At 51.4% G+C, this 23,444-nt stretch overlaps 2 protein-coding genes across 3 annotated transcripts in view; one reads left to right on the top strand and one right to left on the bottom strand.

Moving 5' to 3' along the window:
- The window catches only part of FANCI (FA complementation group I), a 24,355-nt gene extending 11,337 nt beyond the window's left edge, over nt 1–13,018 (top strand). The window contains exons 19-37 of one of the 2 annotated variants that reach the window (XM_030281828.4): nt 862–963; nt 1,781–1,969; nt 2,064–2,185; nt 2,572–2,736; nt 2,986–3,165; nt 4,440–4,603; nt 5,016–5,092; nt 5,552–5,668; nt 6,348–6,399; nt 6,952–7,079; nt 7,204–7,272; nt 7,398–7,485; nt 7,791–7,975; nt 8,607–8,663; nt 8,747–8,806; nt 9,508–9,594; nt 10,609–10,704; nt 11,244–11,369; nt 12,114–13,018. In XM_030281828.4, coding sequence (XP_030137688.3) covers nt 862–963; nt 1,781–1,969; nt 2,064–2,185; nt 2,572–2,736; nt 2,986–3,165; nt 4,440–4,603; nt 5,016–5,092; nt 5,552–5,668; nt 6,348–6,399; nt 6,952–7,079; nt 7,204–7,272; nt 7,398–7,485; nt 7,791–7,975; nt 8,607–8,663; nt 8,747–8,806; nt 9,508–9,594; nt 10,609–10,704; nt 11,244–11,369; nt 12,114–12,179 — 2,130 coding nt within the window. In that variant the 3' untranslated portion in view covers nt 12,180–13,018. The remainder of the gene's footprint in view (nt 1–861; nt 964–1,780; nt 1,970–2,063; nt 2,186–2,571; nt 2,737–2,985; nt 3,166–4,439; nt 4,604–5,015; nt 5,093–5,551; nt 5,669–6,347; nt 6,400–6,951; nt 7,080–7,203; nt 7,273–7,397; nt 7,486–7,790; nt 7,976–8,606; nt 8,664–8,746; nt 8,807–9,507; nt 9,595–10,608; nt 10,705–11,243; nt 11,370–12,113) is intronic. The other variant, XM_072933818.1, reaches the window with a different exon arrangement.
- POLG (DNA polymerase gamma, catalytic subunit) lies at nt 11,796–23,444 on the bottom strand. Its single transcript, XM_030281830.4, has 23 exons — nt 23,354–23,444; nt 22,264–22,867; nt 21,162–21,357; nt 20,610–20,777; nt 20,243–20,389; nt 19,957–20,036; nt 19,362–19,544; nt 19,107–19,264; nt 18,772–18,895; nt 18,477–18,701; nt 18,205–18,325; nt 17,959–18,030; nt 17,726–17,845; nt 17,385–17,545; nt 17,221–17,274; nt 17,014–17,131; nt 16,443–16,578; nt 16,105–16,351; nt 15,900–16,022; nt 15,438–15,609; nt 14,966–15,174; nt 13,724–13,881; nt 11,796–12,595 (listed from the first exon to the last, which is right to left on the bottom strand). The coding sequence occupies exons 2-23, from the start codon at nt 22,842–22,844 to the stop codon at nt 12,534–12,536; spliced, it is 3,615 nt and encodes a 1,204-aa protein (XP_030137690.3). The 5' UTR covers nt 22,845–22,867; nt 23,354–23,444; the 3' UTR covers nt 11,796–12,533.

The following is a 23,444-nucleotide window of genomic DNA, read 5'->3' as shown; positions in this document are numbered from 1 at the left end:
GTTCATTGCCTGCCATAGGGTGGAAGAGGAAGGATCTCTTGGAGCTCTTTCCAACCCTTCAGTTCTTAGGTGCTGTGGAAAGTGTTAGCCCAGAGAAGTTCTTTGTGCTCTCCCTGTTCCTTAGCAGTGCACAGCAGTTACCCTCCCATAGTTCCCCAAGGATATGTGCTGACACAGTAATTATTGTTGCTGTCTTCCCATCGGGAGAATACCCAAGTCCATGCAGGATCTGGGAGGATTAACTCATCCCCCAGCAGTGTTGCTCATGGCAACAAGACAATCACATTTCCTCAATCCATTGGACAGGCTGTGCTTTCTTTGAGACAAGTAATTTTCTTCCCTTTAATCATCCAAAGAGTTCATGCTGACTAATTCCAGCTTTCCCATGACAGTATAGGGTCTGAGAAAGGAACGTGAACAGAGCTAAGACAGCTTTTGGGTAACAGAGGGCACTTAATAGTAAGTTGGTGTAAAGGCATAAAATTTTATAGCATCATTATGTATCTATAACTTTCTATAGCAGCAGCAGCTATTGATCCTCACTGTTTAAAGGAGGGGTAACACTGCAGGTGGGTTGCAAGTGATGTTACTTGTTGAAGCAACACAACAGCAAGTGGTCAGCTAATCCTGTTTTAGGGCACTGACGTGTCCTGGCTGAGGTACAGGAGCAGCTCAAGAAGGGATTTCAATCACCAGTAGAGCAGATGACGTGGCTCATGTACTTGTACAGTCCCCTTATCACAGTGGCAGGTTTTGCTCTCTAGAATGGGGTACAAAGATTATTATACTCTGTTTTCAAACATCCTAAGAGGCTCAGTTACTAAGTAACTGGTTATTTTTATTTCTTGTTTTCTGTGACAGATAAAGCAATATTACCTGCCCCAGCAAGACCTCCTGCCTCCACTCAAACTGGAGGGATGTATTATGGCTCAGGGAGATCAAATCTTTCTGAAAGAACCACTGGTAAGAGCTATATTGGTTGGCCACAGCTGCAAGCTCATCTATTACTAGCATTTTAGTTGTCCTACATGAGCTGAATACCTTGTGCTTCTTCAGCCTCTTCTAGCCTGGAGCAATTCTTTTAATAGCAACAGAGCTGGGCATCTCACCCCTGCCTCAGGCTATTTATTAGAGCTCCCCAAGCATAGTGGTTGTGGGGACCTGTGTGAAAAATGCTCTAGGAATAGTGTTCTTCTGTTATCCTCCATTGAGTTCACCCTACAGGGATTTTTTCCCTCCTTTAATTTAATTTCACATAAAATAGTTGTGCAGTGTGTGTGTGTAGCAGGGTGAAGAATTTGTCCTTTGGTTTTGCTCCTTTGAAATTGTTGGAGATGAGACCTCAATGATTTGTTGGATTTCCAAGGGAACAAATTCAAATTAATCATTTTGTTTTCCCCTAAGGAAGCTTGTGTGCAATAGCACACCCGGGAAGGGCACAGACACTTCAGCTAGAGTGAGAGTCCCTTTGGAAATTCCCTTTCCATCTCCTTCAGTACCTGAGGTGGCTGGGTGGAAGGAGCAGTGGGAGTTAAGTCTTTACACCCCATCTGGAAAAGCTCAGGCACAGAGCACTGTCTGAAGCTGGAAGTGAGTAGCTCTGTGTGAGATTACTGATCCCCTCAGTTTGGGAATGAGGCATATCCTCAAGACTCAAGGCAGTTACAAAGGCAGCCACAGCTCCTTACATCCCACCATAACAGTCTGGCCCATGTCTGCTGCTGCCAGTGACCTCCAGCTCAGAGGCTGAGTGTGATTGTGGCTGCTTTCCTCCTTCCAGGCCCACCTGCTCTGCTGCATCCAGCACTGTCTTGCCTGGTACAAGAGCACTGTGCGTCTGTGCCAAGGAGCTGAAGATGACGAGGAGGAGGAGGAGGAGGAGGGTGTGGGATTTGAGCAAGACTTTGAAGAGATGTTAGAATCTGTCACACGACGAATGATCAAGAGCGAGTTGGAAGACTTTGAACTGGTAAATCAGATCTTCAGTTTGACTCAGTGGGAGAAGATGCCGAGTTTTTGTCAGATTTTAAAAAGATTTTTCACTTGTTTCCTTTACCTCTCAGGATAAATCAGCAGATTTTTCGCCGTCTTCTGGTGTCGGTGTGAAAAATAACATCTATGCCATTCAGGTGATGGGAATTTGTGAGGTTCTGATTGAATACAATTTCAACATCGGGAATTTCAGGTAAAACATTAAATCTTACCCTCTAGCACTAGCTGTGCTATTATTTGCCCAGCTCTTTGGAGTACAGTCTCATTGCAGGCACAGGATGGTAGTGCCAACACAGAATCAGTGATCTGAGTGTGAGTGCCTCATGGCACAGCCACTCACAGAGCCTTGGGGAGTGTTTTCCTTTGGAATGTCATGTGTTATGGGAGATGGGATCTGACATTTTGTAGAAGAGCAAGTTGAGGAGGATTGGGTGAGGTATACACTGTTATGGGGGCAGGGGGATGTAACAGGTTTCATCATTTAGGAAGTGTCATGGTGTAATTTGGCAGGGGAAGCTTCAAATAGGGAACTCCGAGAATGCATTTTCTCCATTAATGCTTTCTACTATTTTATTGCAGTAAGAACAAGTTTGAGGATGTCCTAGGCCTGTTTACATGTTACAACAAACTCTCTGAAATCCTGAGGGAGAAAGCTGGAAAGAACAAATCTTCTTTGAGCAACAAAACTGCACGGAGCTTCCTGTCCATGGGTTTTGTATCTACTCTGCTCACAGCTCTGTTCAGGTGAGAAGGAGTCCCAGACCTCTGTGGAGCAGAGCCAGACATCAATTCAAACCATGTGTTAGTGTGCTTGGAAAGGCTGGTGCAGCTCTTATCCTCTGTTCACTACAAGCTACCAAAACAAAGGGTCTTTTCCACCCTCAGTTCAGCCAGGGATTTTATTTGCAATTTCATATTAAGTTTGGGATCTCATAGGCCATCCCTGAGCTTCCTGTGAGCATCCCCAGTTCTCTGACAGTTCTGGTCCTGCAGGGACAATGCCCAAAGCCACGAGGAGAGCCTGGCTGTGCTGCGCTCCAGCACCGAGTTCCTGCGCTACGCTGTCAGCGTGGCTCTGCAGAAGGTGCAGCAGCTGGAGGAGACGGGACAGACGGACGGACCAGATGGACAAAATCCAGAGAAGATGTTCCAGAACCTCTGCAAAATCACGCAGTGAGTCCGTGTGGCGTGTGCAGACATCAGCAATGCATTTGGGGGATTTTTGATTCTCAGGGAGGGTTTTGAAAGGAGAATGCAGTCCGTAACTGTTTGGAACTGTTGTTGTTGCTGGGTTGAGGTCACTGCCTTTCTGTGCTCCTGAGAAATCAAGTGGAGGCACTACAGTCTCTGTGCCATACTGAGTGATACAGCTTTAATAACTTGGCCTGGAAGAACCAAATGCCATCAAATATTTTCAGCCCCTTTCTGACTTCTTGTTCATCACTCATTGTCATGGAGAAGGTAAGATGATTACAGGCTGGATTCTTGAGGCCTCTGGAATGCAGCAAGTTAAAATTCACTTCGAACTACGGAACAAAACAGATGTATGAGGGACACAAGCTTTAGAAATCATTTGTTTAGGACTTTTGCAAGATGCTTGAAGACATTCATGCATCTAATCCTTTGGAAATCCAAGAATGTGAACCATGTAAATGTCTTTTGGAATCTAGGTCATATCTGCATGGGGTCTTTTCAGAGCCCAGTCAGCAGAGAGCACAAAATGCAAATTACCCCTGCCATGCATAATGCCGGTTTTGTGTCTCACCCCAAATAATAGAGGCTATTTTTGTTGCAGTCATTAGGACTACATGTGAGCTACATGTTTTGCGTGATTGGACATTGAAACAGAATAAGATCATCTGTGCAGGCAACACAACTAATGAGAAGCAAGGAGAGGGAACAAAAAAGGGAAGAAGTGGGGTTAGGGAAGCAGGAAAAAGATGTTTGCCTACAAACAGAAAAGTCTTCTTTGGGCCAAACAATTTTGCTTTCCTCACAGCTGTTTACTTTGCTTTGCATGTCTTTACCTTTCTGATTTTATTTATAGAGAGCCCTGTAGTGAATTCTGACATTCCACAGAACCAAACTGCCACGAATAAAGCTCTTTTTGTCACTGGTAGATTTGACACCAGTGGTCATGGTGGTCTGAGAAAGAGGGAAAGCAGGGTGGAAGAAATGAGTGTAAAAAGATTGACTTGAAATGGGATTGGAAGGTCCCTTGGCACCTGGAAAGAATTAAATTATTTAGCTGTGCAGAAGGAATGCAGTAGCTGTTTTGCTAACATTGAAATAAAATCTTCTTAAAAAATACCTCTTCCCCTGCCCTTCTTCTATAGGTAAAAGACCTTCCAGTTTAGTTATATTAGAAATATTATCCTAAGAGTAGATCTAATTCTTGCCCTGTGCAGCCAGCTTTACTGGAGTAAATCTCATCTCCCATCCCACAGGGTTCTGCTTTGGAGGTACACTTCAATTCCGACCGTTGTTGAAGAGTCAGGGAAGAAGAAAGGCAAAAGCATTTCACTTCTGTGCTTGGAAGGTTTGCTGCGGATCTTCAACACGGTGCAGCAGCTGTACTCTGCCAAGATCCCCCAGTTTCTGCAAGCCCTGGGTAGGCACATGGTACCATTCTGCTCTGGTTTCTACCCTCCAGGTTCCAGCCCACGTGTGGGCAGGTACAGACCCAGCACCCTTTATCCATAACTAGGGAGAGATGGCTCTGGTTCTTGTCTCTCAGGAACAAGGTGGGCTTAGTAGCATATGTTTTCACACCAGAGACAAGTTCTAGAGATGTATTTTACCTGCCTTTATAATAGAGCTCTCAGTCTGTCAGCAGAGGATAGCTGGGGCCTGATACAGCATTCTCTATTTGAAGTTTGCCTTTAACATGTTTTTCAGCTCACCGTGGTTCTGCAGTCTGTATTCCTCCTCTAGCTGTGAGCAGTCTTTCCCACTTTTGGAAATAAATCCTGTATTCTGCTCTTGGCATTTAGCTTTTTTCTGCACCTTTCTGTCTCTGCCAGATATTACTGATGGTGACGCAGAAGAAACGGATATTAATGTCACAGAGAAAGCTGCCTTCCAGATCCGACAGTTTCAGGTGAGTACCACTGTGTGCTGCAAGTGTTCCAAAGCATTTGGGATTCTGGCAGGAAACCCTGCTAGCTCTCTGTTGCTTGACCACAGGGTTTAGTATGTGATAGCAACTGTGGCACTGATTCACTAGCACTTCAGGAAAGTTTCTGGTCCCTAAGGAAAGCTTCTTCAGGGTGGGTGGATGTGCATGTGTATTTACAGAACTCAAGGTTCTTCATTGCAGGATAAACTTATCTGAGTATTCTAAAAGTCACACTGACCATGTGCAGGCTGTATGTAAGCACTCCTTTCAAAAATCAGCACTTGTTCTTGAGAAGAGTCCTGTTTTTGTACTCTCCTTCTCTTTTGTACTCTCTTCTGTCATTCTCCTTGCTGCTGATCCCTTTATCTGCTTGCAGCTTCTGGTTATTTGCTTATGCAACACACATTCACACTCAGGGGGTGTTTTCCTTCCCTTAACCAGAGGTCCCTGGTGAACCAGCTCAGCAGTGCTGAAGATGACTTCAATGCCAAGGAAACACAGTCACTCATCACTGTTCTCTCCACATTGTCCAAACTCCTGGACCCAGCCTCACAGCAGGTATTCCTCATAGCCATGGGTGTGGGAAGGAGATTATCAGATGGGGTTGGCATCTGTGGGCTCTGGCATGTGTGCCCTGCCTCCTCCCACAGGCCACCCCAGGTCAAAGGGACAGTTCTGTTACACTGTGAAGAGCTCTCCTGTCACACACCTGCAAGGACACTTCAGAGAAAGTTGTCTTGCCATCGCACTCCTGCACATTCTGATCCTACCTTTGAGCACCTGAATGATTTGTTTGCCTGAGCATGTTCTCCTAACATAGCCTAGCTGTGGTGTGGCCTCCACATGGGAGTAGAGGCAAAAAAGGCCAGCAGACACATGTCTAGTCCAAACTGGCTCAGTGCCTAATTCCTTCCGTGCAGAAGTCATTTTCTAAAGTGCCCCAATTTTACAAGCTAGGAACTGCACTAACTGTGCCAGAAGTCTGGAGTCATCATTTGCCTTAAATTAAATGGAGCTGTTACTCTGTCCAAGGGAATGTATAGCTATTACCCTGTCCAGGATCTCAGTTTTTGACTTGTTAGTAGGCTAAGTGTCCCTTGTGGAACTTCACAGAGCACAGCTGGATTCCCTACTCATCTTCCTCTATAATTAATTGTCTTGGATTTTTATTACTAGTAGTAGTTTTGTATTTTGAATTCTGTTTCAAAGTCATGGTATCTTTTCTCCTCTTTAATAGTTCCTTCAGTTCCTGACTTGGACAGTCAAAGTTTGCAAAGAAAATGCTCTTGGTAAGTAAGCTTTGAGGAGCACATTTAGATGTGATATGTCAGGTCTGACATTAGACCCTTACATGCTCTGTCCTGGTGTTATCTCTTTGTCAAGATACATTCAAGTCCCATTCTGTGGCAGATTGCCACAACATTGTGATATAAGTACAAGTATTAGAGAGGGAGCTCCATCTCTAAAACTATTAGCATTTCTGAAGGAAAGGAAGCCACTCACCTACTTGACTTTTTTCCCTTGTTATTTAGTCTCAAATCGGGATTTATACTCTGCCAAGACAGTACTCTTGCCAGGGTTTGTATTGCACTTCCTCAGTGCTTTTGGTCACCATTTTTCTGTGACACAACAGCTCCAGTGGGCCATAGTTCCCCTTGCACTATTACAAGGGATGCCTGATGTTTTAAACCCTGCTTTTGTAGCTGGAGTGTTTTGATAGGATTTTCACCTACTGTTGAATCCATACTGAATCTGAGACTTTCCCTCACTGAATGTCTGATGTTCCTAAGTAGCTAGGCAAGCTCTGCACTTGGCACTGTGTCACTTTCTCTTCCCTACAGAGGATATTTCTTGCTGCAAGGGTTTGCTGTCTCTGCTCTTCAGTGTCCACGTTGTCTACAAGAGCCCTGTTGGTCTCCTGCGGGAACTTGCACAAGACATCCATGCCTGCCTGGGAGATATAGATCAGGTATGATGCAGGAGCAGCTGAGCTCTTCCTCACACAGTGCTGTCAGAATTGAGTGCATCTCTGCTACAAACTATGTGACAGCAGTTAAAGTCTTACCAGAATTTGTTTTCTGTCCTCTGCCCAGGACGTAGAAGTGGAGGGTCGGTGCCATTTCGCCATAGTGAATGCCAAGACTGCAGCCCCCACTGTCTGTGTGAGTCAGAACAGCATATGTGTGACACCTGCAGTATCCAGGGCTACTGTGCTTGGAGCAGCTTGCAGGTTCCTGTTGTGCCAAACTCCTCCAAAAACCTGTTTTGTTCTTGGTTTCTGTCTCAGCTGCTGGTTCTGGGTCAGGTGGATAAGGTCCTTGAGGAGGTGGATTGGCTTATCAAGAAACTCACCAGTCTGGGGTCAGACACATCAGGTAATGAAAGTGGTCCAGTTCTTACTGTTACACCTCTGTCAAAAACAGGTAAAGACAGAGAGCAAAAATACATTTGAGAATTTTGAGATAGCATCATCTGAGGTCAGGTTAAGCTCTCCCTTGAGTTGGTTCCACATGAACAAAGTAAGATAAGGGTATTGTCATAAAATCTCTCCAGTGATTATTTTCCCCTTACCCCACTGGGGCTTTATGCATCAGACACAAAGATGGTCTTTTGTGCCTCGCACCTGCACAACTGAATTCATTAGATATATATTCACCAGATATTCACCTCTTTCTTCTAGAAGACTCCTCTCAGGCATCAAACCAAAGTCAGGCTCTGGAGAAAGGTGTAATTCTGCAGCTGGGAACTCTTCTGACAGTCTATCATGAGCTGGTGCAGACTGCACTCCCAGCAGGGAGCTGTGTGGACACACTGCTGAGAAGCCTCAGCAAGACATACGCAATTCTCACCTCCCTCATCAAACACGTGAGTGTGCTCTGCTGACAGTGGGCTGCCTCTGAGCTAAAAACCTTCTCCCCACCTGCTGCAGCAAGCTCACAGTGACCCCTGGCAGCAGCCAGGCTCAGGACTGGGCTGTTGATCTCTTGAAGGAGTTGAGCCCTTGTTCTGTTGGCTTTCATGCCCAGTTTCATGACCTTTCTGAGCAGTGATAGTTGTACCAGTGGAGATAAAAGGAAAGCTTCTCTCCAGCTGAATTTGGCTTTGCATGGCTTGGAGTTGCTGTTTCCAGTGTGAGCTGTGGGTTCCTCTACACAACTGTGTGCACAATGAAGGGCACTCACAGTGTTCTCACAGTGCTCACCAGCCCTGCCCTTGCCACTCATTTCCATTCCCTGAAGCAGGACCTGGGGGAGCTGAGCCATGAAAACTCCACAGGCCTGTGGAGCTCCTTTGAGACGAGGTGGTGGCTGCCCCAGAGCTCTCCTCTCACAGCTCTGGAATGCAGACATGGCATTTGGGATATAACAAGCCACTGGGGAAGGTGTCTGTGCAAATCCTGCCCTCCCCACTGTGCCATTCTATGAGCTGCTTTGAGCTCTGCCTGGATACAGGATGGGAACAGCACACCTAGAAGAAACTCCTTTTTTCCTTGCAGTATATCCAGGCTTGCCGCAGCAGCTCAACTACCATCCCAGGAAGACTGGAAAAGCTGGTGAGTGTGAGCATATTTCTGGGGAAATGGCTCATTGCCTTGAGTTAGGAGTAACACCAGCCTCTCTGTCTGCTCCTTTACAGGTGAAGCTCTCAGGTTCCCATCTGACCCCACAGTGTTACTCATTCATTACTTACGTACAGGTAAGGCCTAAATTAACTGGCACAATCACAGCCAGTCTGTCTGATGCTGAGTGGTGTATCAGCTCCAGTACACAGGCACCCTTGGGGATTATTAATCTTCTTGACATGACCTGAGTTTCATAGAGTTCAAGCTCTACTTTGTCAAATATAGCACAAGACATTTCAGCACCATTGGGACTGAGCATGCTGATTTCTGCTTGAGCAGGGAAGGAGCTGGGTTTTAGCTGGGTTTTTTTCCCCTCTGTTCATGTGGGGTTTTTTGGATGAGATTAATACTGCTGTTAACCACAATGGCAAATAAAGGTCAACAACACTGCAGTCATCACAGTGTGAAGTAATGTGGGTGCCAAAGACTGCAGTGCTGGAGCTGGGATTTATCTGCCTGGAGAGGAACTGGGTACTTGTGTGAGGACCACAGGAATTTTACAACATATTGGGGAAGGTGTCATGGTGTGCAGTTATCACTGCTGGGGACTTCTCATACATGCACAGTTCTGAATGTATAAATTAGGAAATTAGTTTCTTTCTTGTTGTTTTTTTTTTTTTTTTTTGATCACACCTGATTCTACCCTTATAGCACTACCTTTCTGTTATCTAGCTGGTAATGCTATTAGCTGGAACAAAGACTTCTCTGGCCTTTCTTGGCTGTCCTTTCTTCCCTGCTCACCCTCTGTGACACATCTTTTGGCATTCTCCTTCAGAACATCCACAGTGAGAGCTTAAGCTTTGTAGAAGAGAAGAAAAAGAAGAAGAAAGAGGACGAAGCTGCTGCAGTCTCCACAGTAATGGTAAGACTGACTCACTTCATGACAACATGGGCTGTAGTTGCAGGATCGATACTTGTGGTACCTGGTGGCTTCTTACAGATCACCAGGTAATTTGTCATTTGGGCCTTTAAGTAAAAATCAAATTTAATATACTGTAATTTCAGAGAAAAGTCTAAAAAACCACAACCAAACAAAATACAACCAAAAAAAAACACAACAAAAAAGCCATCTTCACTAAATGCAGCTTAAAATCTCATGGACATGAAACAAAGGTCAATCTGGATAGTCTGCCTTTTCTGGTATTTTTACCATTTGGGGTAAGCTATGAGATTAGAGATATGGGCTAATTTATTGGAACCAATATTGCATCCTCTTTAAGTATTTCTTAATTTTATCAGTACATTTCAAGATGAAGGAAGGAATGGATTCCACTGAAGTAAAGCAGTCAAAAATGACTAGATTGTTTGTTTGGGAGCAAGTGAACAGGCTGGCAGGTTCCTGGTCCTTGATGTCCTTTGTTTGTGCTCCCAGATAGCATTTCCTCCATCTCGTCAGCTGTCCCAGACATTCCTGTGATGTTAAGGGTTTAAAAAAGCCACAAATATGATCTCCCTAGCTTTTCCCTGAGTGTATGGAAATGGGCTGAAATGCTGCATGTCCTTCACCACTCTGTCACCGTGGGGAACAAACACCAGTGGTGTCGAATAACCAGGACAACAATGTGGTGAAAAGTCAGGGTGCTCCTTGCTTGGATGGCTCGTGCTTGTGCTGCCTTGGGAGAGCTGGAGCAGAGGAGCTGCTGACAGGGATGTCAGGGCTGTGGACTGCAGGCAGAGCACAAAACAATGCATGGGAGAGCCTCACTGCAGAACCATCCTGGGAGTCAATTTAAAGTTGCTGACAGGGCTGGGTGGGACAGGACTGGTACAAAGCAAGGCTACTGAAGACTCTTTTCTAAACTGGGAATGTTGTGCTCTTCATGTCATGCTACAGTGCCATTGTGCCCTTCCAAATCTGACCCATCTCACATTTCAGGCCAAGGTGCTTCGGGAGACCAAGCCAATCCCAAACCTGATTTTTGCAATTGAGCAATATGAGAAGTTCCTTATCCATCTCTCCAAGAAGTCAAAGGTAATGTAAAGCAGAGAGATCTTCTGTGACCTGAACCTGGTGCAACAGTGGGATCAATGGCATGGTGGAGGGCTGTTGTTAAAGTCTCTTTTAATGCTCAAATTAGGAAGGTGTAGGGACCTTTCAGCCCTTGCCTGTGCTCCTGGCCCAACACTGCTGAATTGTTGCCTTATTGATACCAGCCCGTGCCAACATCAGTCCTGCCTGTGACCTGTGGTTCCTGCTGGAGCAGGAACATGCACACTTTGTGTCACCTTTCCTCACTCTCCCCCAGTCTGTGTCATGAGATGTACCACAGCGAGGTCCTACATGAGAGTGACAGTAGCTGGCAATCACTTGGCTTTCAGGAGAATGTGAACAGGCCCCTGGACTGCCCGGGGGCAGGTGCTTTTGCACCCACTTTGTGCTTCAGTCCTGCATTATTACTGTGATGGACTCTGTCCCAGTGCTGTGCAAAGGACTAGGCAGGGTAGAAAACTAAACTTAAGATGCTCATGGCTGAATGTTTTCCCTGCCTGGTTTCCCCTTGGCTGCTGCAGGTGAACTTGATGCAGTACATGAAGTTAAGCACCTCCCGGGATTTCCGCATCAACGCCTCCGTGCTGGACAGCGCCCTGCAGGAGCGGAACTCGGAGGATGCTGAGAACGAGCCACACAACGACCAGGTCAGCATTCATTTGGCTGCTTTTACTGATAGGTTTCCTCCTCTTTAGAAGCCAGCTGTATTTGTGAGTTGTGCAGGAATGTGTGAGGTTAGAACAGCTTGTCTTTCCTGGGCTAGCTTTCACTAGGCTGATAGGAAGGAGTGAACAGCTGCTCTCAGAACACCCCCTATACCCCAGTCCTCTGCCTCAAGCAGCCTTTATTGTCATGCACCAGCTCTGTCCCTGATCTTGGGAAGTGAAACTGTTGGCCAGGATCAGACCTTTGCACCACAATACAAAGTGGGTTTTGTACGCAAGTTTTTGTAGATAAAGACCTGGCAGGGCAAATTCTGCAAGGCATCATTCTCCTCAGACCCATCTCTACTACACAGTGCTGGTGAAGGCAGTGCAACATGCTGGCTAAGAAAAATAAAGAGTTTACTCTGCTGATTGTCCAGGATTTTATTGGTGCTTCTGTCCATATTTTCCTGAGTATTTCAACAAGCCAAAACCCAGGACAGAATCCCTGTCCTGTGCCACTGGTAGCCCGTGGTCTAAGTTCCAGCATGAACTGGGGAGGGGGTGGCCCATGGGGAAGGTCTCAGTGGCTGACAAGAATCTCATATTCAGGTAATTTTGTTAGTGAGAAAAAAAGAGCTAAATTCTGTTCTGCACAGCTGGCTTCTTGCTCTAGGTAAACATTCCTTAGACTACTCACACAAAAACAATCACACTCTACTGCTGCTCTCTCCCTCCCCTCTCCAGAGCAGCACAGCGGAGCAGACAGAAGAGAACCAGGAACCCAAAAAGAAGAGACAGAGAAAAAAATAAACTGGGGTTGCTGCCACTGCCTCCTCTCACAGTGCCTGTTCCATGGTGGACTTGTTTTGGTCTCAGAGGCTGCAGATATGGAGATGATGGTTTATTGCTTCTCTTGCCAAATACTTATGCCTTCTTCTTTTGTGTCCACGGGAGCGACTCTGGCCCCTGTCTCAGGTTTCACAGCTGGCTGCTGCCATCAGAAGTACCTCTGCTATTTGAATCTTCCTCAGACACATCCCTTCTTACAGCAAAATGGAAAGGGAGCAGCTGGGATCAGTCAGTCCCTGCCAAAAGATCGGCTTCTGAAAGGACAGGGAGGCTTTGGCACGTGGTGTGGACAACTGTCCTGGCACTCTGGTGTCGTCACTGCTTCTCCAGCGAACCTTTGGTTATTTCAATTATCTGATATATATCCAGTGCTTCCCCTGGAAGACAAGGGGACAGTCAGTTCCCTGCAGTACACTCAGACTGCGACGCAAGAGAGTGATGGTTGGGATTCACTTTAGTTCAGGGCATCTAGCACAGAATGCCCTAAATTTATTCAAACTTCATTTTTGGGTGGTGGTGAGAATGCAAAACCCAGCACCAGCAGGGAGCTGGGAACATGAGCTGCTCTGCCTTGGAGTTGAAGCTGCTGTGTGCATCTCCTGAGCAGCGAGAGGCCACAGCTTCCTCTGCCCAGGCTGGTTTTGCTGTTACATTTTTGCTGACCCTGATTGTGATGCACTTGTTCAGTTTGCCTTGTTGTTGGTGAAAAGTGCCCTTTTTGCCTACAGAGCACAAATCCTGTTTCTGAAAGCACCCTTTGCCTGTAAGAGTCCTAATAAAGGTTACTTAAGGGCAGAGCATCTGATGTGTGCAGTGACTGAGAGAACAAATCTGAGGCCAGGTTCTTCCCTTATCTGGGAAAGAGCTGCTGCACAGTGAGGAGGAGCTGCTTTCCTGGCCACGAGTTAAATGTTTGCTTGCAGCAATTGGAGGGTTACACTGAGTGCAGACAGGGATGACTTGAGGCCTTGGGACAGCTGAGGAAGCACCCAGCAACGCCAGAGCAGTTCTCTGAACAGAGCTGTGCTTGTTCAGCTGCTAAGGGAGAGCAGGGAAGGAGGGAAAGAAACAAAAGATGGAAAAGTTTGGGTCTGCAGGGCAAAATAGACAAAGCAAGGTTGCTGAGGTGCTTCCTTTCAGAGAAAAAGAAATTAAATTTGGTTTGTGTTAGAAGTGCACAGGAGGGCTCCTCCAAGGGGCACAAAGCAAACAAAGAGTGGGCGAACAGAGCCAGGCCTGGCTCATCACTGTCACAAATATTTGGAAAGCAGCAGCAGGAACGCTGGAGAACTGAGGAAAGAGGGGCAGGCTCCAGTACTGGGGCTGCCCTGTAGGTCAGATGATGTGTCAGGAACCAAGGGGCTCATGAGGTGCCTCAGCTGAGCAGAGCCCTCAGGGAATGACTGCTCAGGCCAGGTGCTCTGCTTAAGCCGGGAAGGCTCCTGCAGAGGAGATCACAGGGGCAGCTTGCAGGTGGAGAGGAGATTACAGGGAACACTGCTCACCTTGAGGGATATTGTACTTCTCCATCCCCATGGGATTTGATGGTGTCACACAGTTCATGGTCACCTCTTTCCTTAAGCACTGGTCAATATCCACTGCACTGAAGAAAGCCACTGACTGTGGCAGATCCTGGAGGCCCAGTTTGTAGGCAAACATGCACCTGGAGAGCAAAGAAAGCAGGTGGGACAGTGCTGGACACCACCCTTGGCCTTGTCACACCCAGTTCCAATCAGCCACATTTACCAACACTGGCCAGGCACCCCTCACAGGGTATTGTGCACCCACATCAGTCAGCAGGTGGGAGACAAGGTGCTTTCTAAGTCCTGGATAGCAGAAGAGTCAAGTATTGCTAAAGTGGGCATGGGAGGAACAGTAATGGTGCCTCCTTGGAAGTAATGGAGCCTCCTTGAAAAAAGGGAAGAATTTTGCTCCTCACTGCTGGCTAATCCTCCCTGGCAGGCAGAGCAGATGCAGGATTTTCCCAGCAGGAAGCCCTGTGCTCACAGGAGCCAGCACAAAGGCAGGAACGTCAGGGTGCCTGCCCCGCTGTGGCTGCAGAAAGGCTGTTTGTGTCATTCCTGCCTCCACACAGGAGAAACAGCTCACCTTGGCCAGCTCCTGTGTAACCAAACACCCCACAGTGCTGGGAAGGGGATTTGGCAAAGCTGGCTGTGCCAGAGCTGGATCAATGGGAGCTCTTGGAGATCAGGAGCTTTCTAGGCTGAGCTTAGTTCTGCATGGGGCAGGAAGCAGCAGGAGCAGCCCAGGCTGTGGGAGGGGTGGCAGTGCTGGTGCTCACAGCAGAGATGAGCCATGTCCCCTGCAGTCCCCTGAAGGCAGCAGGGGATGAGGGATGGGACAGTTTCAGGCTCTCAGCTCCTCAACTAAGCCCAAAGGCTGCTGCCATGTGACAGCTGCAGACCTAAGGGAGCAGGAAGAAATGCACTTGAATCCCAGCAGAGCCAGTTACTGGCTCCATCCCTGCAGGGCCAAAAGCTGATGATAAAAAAAAAAAAAAAGCTTTTGCCAGCACATTATCCCTGGAAATCAAAGCTGAGGTCCATTTATAGCCACCTGAGTCCACATGAAGGAACTGCAGCCCCCAGTGCTGCTAATTTGCCCTGAGCAGAAGAAAACTGCTCTGCACCAGCTTGCTGTAGGCAAAGCCAACCCCAGGGGCTTGCCTGTCCCACTCCAGTCGCTGCTGCTCCTCCCCAGGAGACACCAGAGCCACCACATCTCACCTTGTGAGGAGGTTGGTGATCTGCAGGGCCAGGGCTGCCCGGTAGCGATCCTGGTGCTGGACCAGGTACCGCACCTCGTCGTGGATGCTGATGCAGAAGCGCCCGTTGATGTCAAACTCCTCAAACAGCCACTTCATGGCTACCAGCATGAGGTGCAGGTAGTCAACAGCCGAGCTCTGCACCACCCAGTTCACTCTGCTGGTCACAAACTGGGGAAAGGAGAGAGCTGGACAGTAAGAGAGCACTGCAGTCAAGGGCACGGTACCCGTACAGGACAGCTCCCAGAGAAATCTGTCCAACTCAGGGCGGCTGGGTTTTCTTGCTGGCATGGAGATAAAGGCACAATGGGTTTCTGAATGGCTACAAGACCCTAGCAGGCCTCCAGCAATCTAAAAGGGGCTGAACATCAGGTACCCACCTCAGAAAAGATAAGCAAAGCCAAAATCTCAGCATCTCAGAGCTGCATCCTTACCTCCCCCTTGACCATGGCAGGCTCCAGGGCCCTGCTGATGTGACAGCCCAGCACTGGGGTCTGTGGGGAGGGGGATAGGGCAATGCTTTCCAGCTTGTTGAACATCTCAGACTCGGTGCCTCCAGCCCACACTCTTTGCTCCACCACATTCCACTTCTTCTCCCTCCTGGATCTGTGGGGCAGAGGGGAGGTTTGCTGAAAAAGTGAGAGGGGGTTGCAGGTCCCCTGTTGCGACCCTTAAACACTCCCTACTGGTTTGGGGCTGCAGGATGAGATCCTGCTAATTGTTCACTGGGAAAGTGGGTGAGGCTGACAACTTCCAAATCAAACCTCCTTGGCCCTGGAGGAGCAGGAAGGGCAGACCAGCCCCATCTCTCTTCTCTGGCTAATGCCCATCAGGCTGCAGCACTCTCCCCCTCACATCCCCATGCCACTGAGCCGTGCAGGGTCAGACCATCTCACCCTTTCATGGCTTCTCTCTGGATCCGCTGGACATCCTGGGCCGACACCGATCCATCCTCCGCCCTGTCCACAGCCAGGTCCAGCTTCGACAGCAGCCACTCCCCCTCCTCAGAGAGATGAAACCTGGAAGGGAGAGCGAGTAACCCAGCTCCTCTGGGCGGAGCACCGCAGCAGCCCTGTCTGCACTCTCCCGGGCAGCACCCACCTGCGGATGCCCTTGGTGACGGCGTACATCTGCTGGGCCTTCTCCCGCGCCTGCTGCTGCGTCAGCCGGTGGTTGAACTGCATCAGCAGCCGCTCGGCAAAGGGCAGCCCCGCCCCGTAGATGCGCCCGTAGTTGAAGATCTTGGCGTGCTCCCGGCTGATGCCCACGGTGGCGGCCGTCTTGCTGTGCAGGTCCGTGCCGTTGCTCTTCTTGCCCTGCAGAGTCATCCAGCCGAAGGCTGTGCAGCCTGCGGGAGGGGAGCAGAGGTTGGACACCCCACGGGATGAGGATGAGGATGGGGGGATCACCCCCCTGCCCCCTGCCTTGCTCTGGCTCACCGTGCATGCCAGCGAACTGCGCCTCGCCGAGCACTGCGGCGATCCACAGCTCCTGGGAATCCACGTCTGCGCCCACCAGGGCGTAGCCAGGTGGCACCTGGACCATGGCTTTCAGCTCGCTGCCCACCCGGTCCGCCTGCAGGACACGATGCCCAGGTAAGCACATCCCTCTCCTCCTCCATGGCAGAGGAGCAGCCTTCCTCCCACAGCCACAGAGAGCTGGCACAGCACCCTGTGCCCCAAGCTTTGCTCTCCATGTCAAAACTGGGTTTAAGTCATATGGACCATCACCCACTTGGTTACTCCAGCAAAGAAGGGAGCTTGAGGAAAGACAGAAACTGGTATGTTGCTGTTTTCTTCCCCTTTGAGCACATCCTAAGCTCCACAGTCCCTGCCGACTCCTTCCTTTCTCCCACACGAAAGCACATCAGCGAGACGAGCCCAGCTCTGCCCTGCCACCCCAAATCCCAGCATCCACATCCAACACCTATTCCAACCCAAACACCTCCCATCAGTCCAAAACACAGAGGGAGCCCCAAAGCACTCCCACAGGGATCCAAGCATGCCATACCCGGGCGTTGCTGGCTGTCAGCCAGGTGGGCTCCACCGCCCGGCGGGTGACAGTGCCTGCGGTCACCACCTGCGGCAGGATGGCCCCGTAATCGTCCTCCTCGTTATAGTCAGGATGCCTGGGACAGAGGCAAGGATGAGCATCACCCTGCAAGAGCCCTCCTGGCGCGGGCTAAAGGGAACAACAGTCCAGATCTGGGCACCGTACCTGGTCACCGCACGGGGCAGCTCCCCTTTCTTCAGCCACACCACCATCTGGGAACTGAGGGGACGCACGGCAGGTGAGATGCTGAGCCCCCGTGCACCCACACAAACTCCCCTGTCTCAACAGCCTCCACCCACAGAGGTGTCACCACGAAAGCAGCTGCTCACCTGATCCGCTTGTGAGCGTTTCTCCAAAATGAGATCATTTTGTTAATCTCGAGGGCTCTTGTCCCGTGCGTGCGGCCCACAGCAGCCCGCAGGGTGCCATCCTCCATCTGGGGCAGGAAATCCTTGGCAAAAGGGCTTCCCACGTTGTTATCGTTCCCATCCTTTAGCAGCAAAAGAGGTGTCAGGGCCCAGCAAGCCACCGCTCCACATCAGCAAAGCTCTGTGCATCCTCCTGTCCCGGCTACAGAGATGGGTTTCCCCCACCCAATCCCACGGAATGTGATCACTTGGATCCCAGCAGCACTGGGGGGACAGGAAGAGCCTCAGGAGCCCCAGCTTGCCTTGTGAGGAAGTTTGAAGAACCAGCACCCAGGGATGTTGACATCGTTGTAGGGACCATTGCCATGGTGGAACGAAGGCTTGCTCTTCATCTCCGCCCCCCTCAGCTCTTCCATCTCTGCCTGTGACCAGCAAAGTAAAGCAATGCCAGGAACATTTTCAAGCATGGCAGGAGGGGGAAATCAAGGAAAGAGAGATCAGTCCACCACCCCATTCCACAGGAAACCCTCCTTACCAGCACCAGGCTCCCGTCTGCTTTGCTCATTTTCTCCTCTGGATCCACTTCAGTCCGGCTCAGCTCCTCCATCTGCAGCAGAGAGGGACCATGGGGGAGCCAGACCAAACACCAATCCTCCAGTAACCCTTCTTAAAGGGAATTTCTTACTTGCAGCCCCACACAGCACTGGTTACTGCGTACACACAGGAGAAGCACAGCCCCACACCTCCCTCCCACCAGGGAACCCTCCATGCCCTCCTTCACCTTCTGCCATATCGTGCTGCTGTCCATCACCAGCAGCTCGTCCTCCACAGCTGCCTCCAGCCCCGGGGGCTGCTCCTTGCCCTTCTCCAGGCAGTGCTGCCTGTACAGGTCCTCAATCACCCTGCAGAGGAGAGGGCAGGGCTGACGCACCCACAACGGGCCCAAGGCTCCTGGGCAGCACCTGGGCAGAGTGCCAGGGTGCCAGGGAGCTCCCAAACACCCCCGTGGGGCAGCTCCCAGCCCAGCCCAGCCCCCCATTACAGCCCTCTCACCTGTGTGGGCAGGAGGGGCCGTCAGTCTCTACAGGGGCTGTTGGCAAATTGTCCTGCCGTCCTGGCACCAGGTATCCCCAGCCGTGTTTTTCTGAGTAATGCAGGGGGAAGCCGTCCCAGGCCAGGCGCATCAGCTTTGGGGTCACCCTCATCTGCAGGCTGATGAGGCTGGGGCCAGGCACCCAGCCCTCCTCCTCCAGCCGTGGGCACAGCTTGCGGTACCAGCTGGGGAGCAGCAGGGACGGGTCAGAGAGTGCAGGGCGAGCCCTGGGGACACTCAGGGTCCCCAACTCACCCCGGGTGGCCCGGCAGGTGCTGGAGTCTCTTGGGCTGCAGTGCCACCGTCTCCTTCAGGCGCTCCAGACAGAGCTGGCTCGCAGAGACTTTCAGCTCCTCTTCCTCACTGGGGGGACCAGGGTCTGGTGGGGCAAGGAGAACTGGCTTGCAAAGAGCCTTCTGTGCCACCCTTCTGGGGACAGGGACATCAAACCAGTCCCCCACCACATGCAGCAGCATGGAACACAGGCCAGCAATGATTCACCCTGCAGCACCAACAAACCTTGTCCCTTTGGGCACACCGGGAAAGCAGCACTGGAGCATCCCTCATCCCCAGGGATCATCTGTGCTCACCCTCCTGCCATTCCTGTGCTGACTCTCCTGCATCCATTGCTGCTGGGGAGACTCGGCTGTTCCCATCCTGACCTTTCTTCTTCTTCCCTGGATTCTTCTTTTGCTTAAACTCCTGTGTGTCCCATTCGAGATCCCAGAGCCAAGGGTCATCCTTGTACCTGATGACACACCATTGTCACACCACGGCTTTGCTCCTGTCCCTCACACCCACTCACAGCCCCCCACGGACCACCTGGTGCCTGAGCCCCGTGGTACCTGTGCTCGTGCAGCAGCTGGCAGGCATCATTGGCCAGGTTCATCAGGGACTTCTTCATCTCCTTCTGCAGCTCCTCATAAATACCCTGAGCATCATTCAGGTACCGGTTCCAATTCCCATTGACTGGCAGGTAGGACACTCCCATCTCCAGCATCCCTGCAAACGTGACAGGGTGGGGGCACCTGGACCCCAAAGCAGCAAGGAATTAGATATCTGCCAGAGGGGACAGGCCCTGGAAGCATCACACTACAACAGACATGAACGTGTCTTCATCTAGAGCTTCACAGCCTCACACAACCCTCAGTGTTCTTCCCCTAAACCCTATAAGGATCCCTGTATCTTCTGCCTGCCCTGTGCAACAACCCCAAAGCTGCATGGCTCCAGGCTGCCTCAGGCAGCCTGCTCACCTCCCTCAGCCACTGTGCTGCTGTTTATTCCTGGTCAGCTACACGGGAGGGGTCTGAAGTCCCTCCTGGAAAGAGTTTCAGGACACCCTAAGGAAAAGATGAGCTACATCCCACGCCCAGAGGCACCATGACCCTCCCCAGTGCCCACCAAGCCCACAGCCCCTTGGCCAACACCAGCAGCTCTCACCTCTCCATGAACAGTGGCAGCTGCTCTTGAAACACCTCATGGGTGGCCTGGACATCACGGGCACAGTACGACACCAGCTCCTGGGGACAGCAGCAGGTGAGAGCAGGCAAAGCAGCCACCCCTCTGCCAGCACAGGGCAAGGCATCAGGGCTGTAGGAGCACAGAGCAGGTCACAGCCCCATGCACACCCAATGCTGTAAGAAAGGGCAGCAAAATGGAAACTACCCCAGCAGCCACTACCACCCTGGTCCCCTCTCCAGCTCCTGTCAGGGACGGCCTCCTGCACCTGGAAGTTACTCCTGATGTCAGCCATGGTGCCCTTGACAAAGATCTCCCGCGCCTCCTTCTCCAGCGGCTCCCCCCCGACGTAGAGTGCGTGCACATCCGCCAGGTTGTTGATGCTGCTGACGTGCACCCAGTCCCACGAGGTGACCTGTGACAACAGGGGGGTCACACAGCGTGGGAGGACAACCAGCTGCAGCCAAGATCAGGAGGAGTAAAGGATGCTGCTGCTCCAGCTTAAACCAAGGCCGCCTTATCTGAAAGGCGCCGGGAGAGCTTCACTCGCTGCAGCTGCTCCAACAAACGGCCCCGCCACGGGAGCACACGGTGCCCTGCACCCCCAGCACTGCCAGCAGCTCAGCAGCACTCACCGCCAGCCCCTCAGCCTTGCTGCGTGTCCTCTTCATGTGCTCCTTGACCTGCTGCAGCCCCTTCCTCTTGCCGTGCTTGGCAGCCATCCAGAGGCTGCGCTGGAAGCCCGTCAGCCCCGAGATGGCCATGTGCATGCTCATGGTGTCCAGGAAACGCATCTTGGAGCCCTGGGACACAACACAGCGGGAGAAAAGAGAGGGTTTAGATATGCTGGAGGAGCTGCAAGTCCTCTGCTCAAGCTGCTTTTGCTAAGGGAAACTTTGCCTCCCACACTCCCCTTTTGAGAGCCAAAAACACCCCCAGTGCAGGCTGTCAGTTGCTCAAAGGTTCCTGCCACATCCCCAGCTGCCACCCCGCAGCCCTACAGGGTGCAACAAGCTTTTCCTCTAAAGGGATACAGCCTCATCCTGTTCTGCAGGACAAAGTGAGTGCAAACCTGGGGTACCTGTGCAGAACAGCATCTGTCAAAATAACCCTCAAGAGCCATTGCAAATGATTCTCTGGGTAAGAAATTGCAGCTGCCAGAACAAAGCAAAGGCTCAGTGGATTACCTGGATAAGATACTGCTCCTTGATGAATGCCCGGTCAAAGGCCACGTTGTGTCCCACCACCACTCTCTCCATCCAGTCCTGTTTGCTGGCACAGCTGGCACCTGCTGGGCTCTCCATGGGAATGAGGTCGGCCAGGGTGAGGTGGCTGGACCAGGAGTAACGCTGCTCCAGCAGCCGCCTGCTGCACCACGAGTACCTGGGGGGGACACACGGCACCGCGGCTGTCACAAAGCAGCCACGGGGTGCTGAGCAGGACCCCAGCTGTGCCAGGGAGGTGACCAACCCAGGGAGTGCTGCTCTTGCCAAGCAGGACACACACCCCACACCCCAGAGCCACGCTCTGGGGCTTTGTTGTGTCCTCCCTGCAAGCCAGCAGTGGGCTGCAGGACGAGGCTGCAGGACTGTCGGAACTCAAAATGTCCCTCAGACATTTTCAGAGGTTCCAGGCCTTGGTCAGAAGCATTTCAGACCCTGGCAAGCAGCTGGAAACAGCTGTGATTTTGAGTTTGAGCCATGGAATGAGTTACCAACTTTGAAGGTGGAACAAGCGATCACAGAAGGTTAGATGGTATAGTAAAAGTAATTACAAACTAGAGGGGAAAATTTTTTAGTATTGTATAGGGGGGTTTTAACACCTGTACAGGGGGGGTTTTACTTTGTATAGGGGGGTCAGAAGTTCTAAGATGGAGGAAAGTGGGCCTGATCCTGTTCTTCCTCCTTCTTCTTCCTTGCCTCCATGTTATTGGTGATGTTGGCACTCATGGATTGGTTTAGAGTAGAAAAGCACCTTGTAACATAGATAGTAGGTATTGGGGAAAATCTCTAAACATATAATATGTAATATATCATATAAAAGATAGCAGCAGCCCTGGGCGGGGAGAGAGAAGAAGAAGACACCAGACAGAGAGGGTGTCAGGAGTGTGTGTGTCTCTGCCTGGGCCGCTGACCAAAGCAGCCGCAGTGGGCGAAGACAATCTTTTAGATAACTACCAATAAACTAGAGACCGAACAACAAGAGGCTGCGGAGTTTTCTTTGGAAGCACAGGTTGGAGGAGAGACTTTACCACCACACAAGACCCCTGAACCAATCCCGGCGTCTCACCAGGCGTGCGGGGAGACCGCCACGGCCAGCGTGGGGCAGTGGCCATCGGCCACGCACACCTCCACGTCCAACACCAGCGCCCGCTCCTCGGGGAAGCCCACGGGCTCGGCTCGCCCGTCGGGGCCGTAGCGGGTCCAGCCCAGCTGCCAGGCCCAGCGCTGGGGCAGCGGGGGCAGCCGGCAGCGCAGCAGCTCCTCGGCCGCCTCCAGGTAGGGCAAGCTCTGCTTCTGCGCCAGCAGGCGAAAGTGCTGCTCGATGTTGTCCCCGTACATGCGGGGCAGCTGCAGCTCCACGTCGGGCAGCGTGGACGTCTCCTTGCCCCACAGCTCGTGGCGCTGCAGGTGCCGCACGCTCCGCTGGATCTCCTCCGCCGAGTAGCGCACCTGGGCCCCACGGAAGATCTGCTCGTGGAGGGTCCTGGAGAGCATCTGGATGTTGAGGGGGTTCGTGCGCCGCTGGCCCGCGGCCGTGTCCCGGTTCGGCTGCTCCGGCAGCGGGCGGCTGGCCGAGGAGCTGGACCGGCACCGCCGGGGCTGGGGGCTGCAGCCCCGCGCCGAGCGCATCCACGACACGCGTCTCATCGTCCCCCCCGCTCCGGGATGTGCTGCGGGGGGAGAAAAGGAGCTCAGCACTGATCCCCGCCATGCACACGCTGTCCTCTGCAGCCACACACTGCTCTGTACAGCTGCGACCCCGTAGAGCTGCGTCCCCACACAGGACTTTTGTCTTATCTAGCTGTGTCCCCATACAGATGTTTTCCCGCATACAGCCGTGCCCCATACAGATGTTTCCCCATACACTCCAAATTACTCTCCAAATTACACTCCAAATTATACTCCCCATATTACTCTCCAAAGCGTAAATAGCAGATGTTTTCTCCCATCCAGCCGTGCCCCCAAGCAGATGTTTCCCCATACAGATGTTTTCCCCCATACAGCCATGCTCCCCATAGAGCCATGCCCGCCACACAAATGTCCGCTCGTACAGATGTTTTCCCCCATACAGATGTTTTCTCCCATCCAGCCGTGCCCCCATACAGATGTCTGCCCCCCATACAGATGTTCCCCCCCAAATTCCCCCCGGTTCCCACCTGGTTCCCGCAAGCGGGGCCTGGACCGGCGGGCCGATCCAAACCGGGGCGCCCGGGGGAGCTTCCGGCCGCGGTGACGTCCCGTCCCGTC

Source organism: Taeniopygia guttata, chromosome 10 (assembly GCF_048771995.1).
Source record: "Taeniopygia guttata chromosome 10, bTaeGut7.mat, whole genome shotgun sequence".
NCBI lineage: Eukaryota > Metazoa > Chordata > Aves > Passeriformes > Estrildidae > Taeniopygia > Taeniopygia guttata.
This window is presented reverse-complemented; position numbering and strand designations above follow the sequence as displayed.

Excerpts from the sequence above, each read along its gene's own strand:
- POLG (XM_030281830.4), bottom strand. The coding sequence starts at position 22,844 with ATGAGACGCGTGTCGTGGATGCGCTCGGCGCGGGGCTGCAGCCCCCAG. Across the intron at positions 18,326-18,476 it reads GGCCCCTCCTGCCCACACAG|GGTGATTGAGGACCTGTACA; the intron begins GTGAGAGGGCTG and ends TCTCCTCTGCAG. Across the intron at positions 13,882-14,965 it reads ATCACCAACCTCCTCACAAG|GTGCATGTTTGCCTACAAAC; the intron begins GTGAGATGTGGT and ends TTTGCTCTCCAG.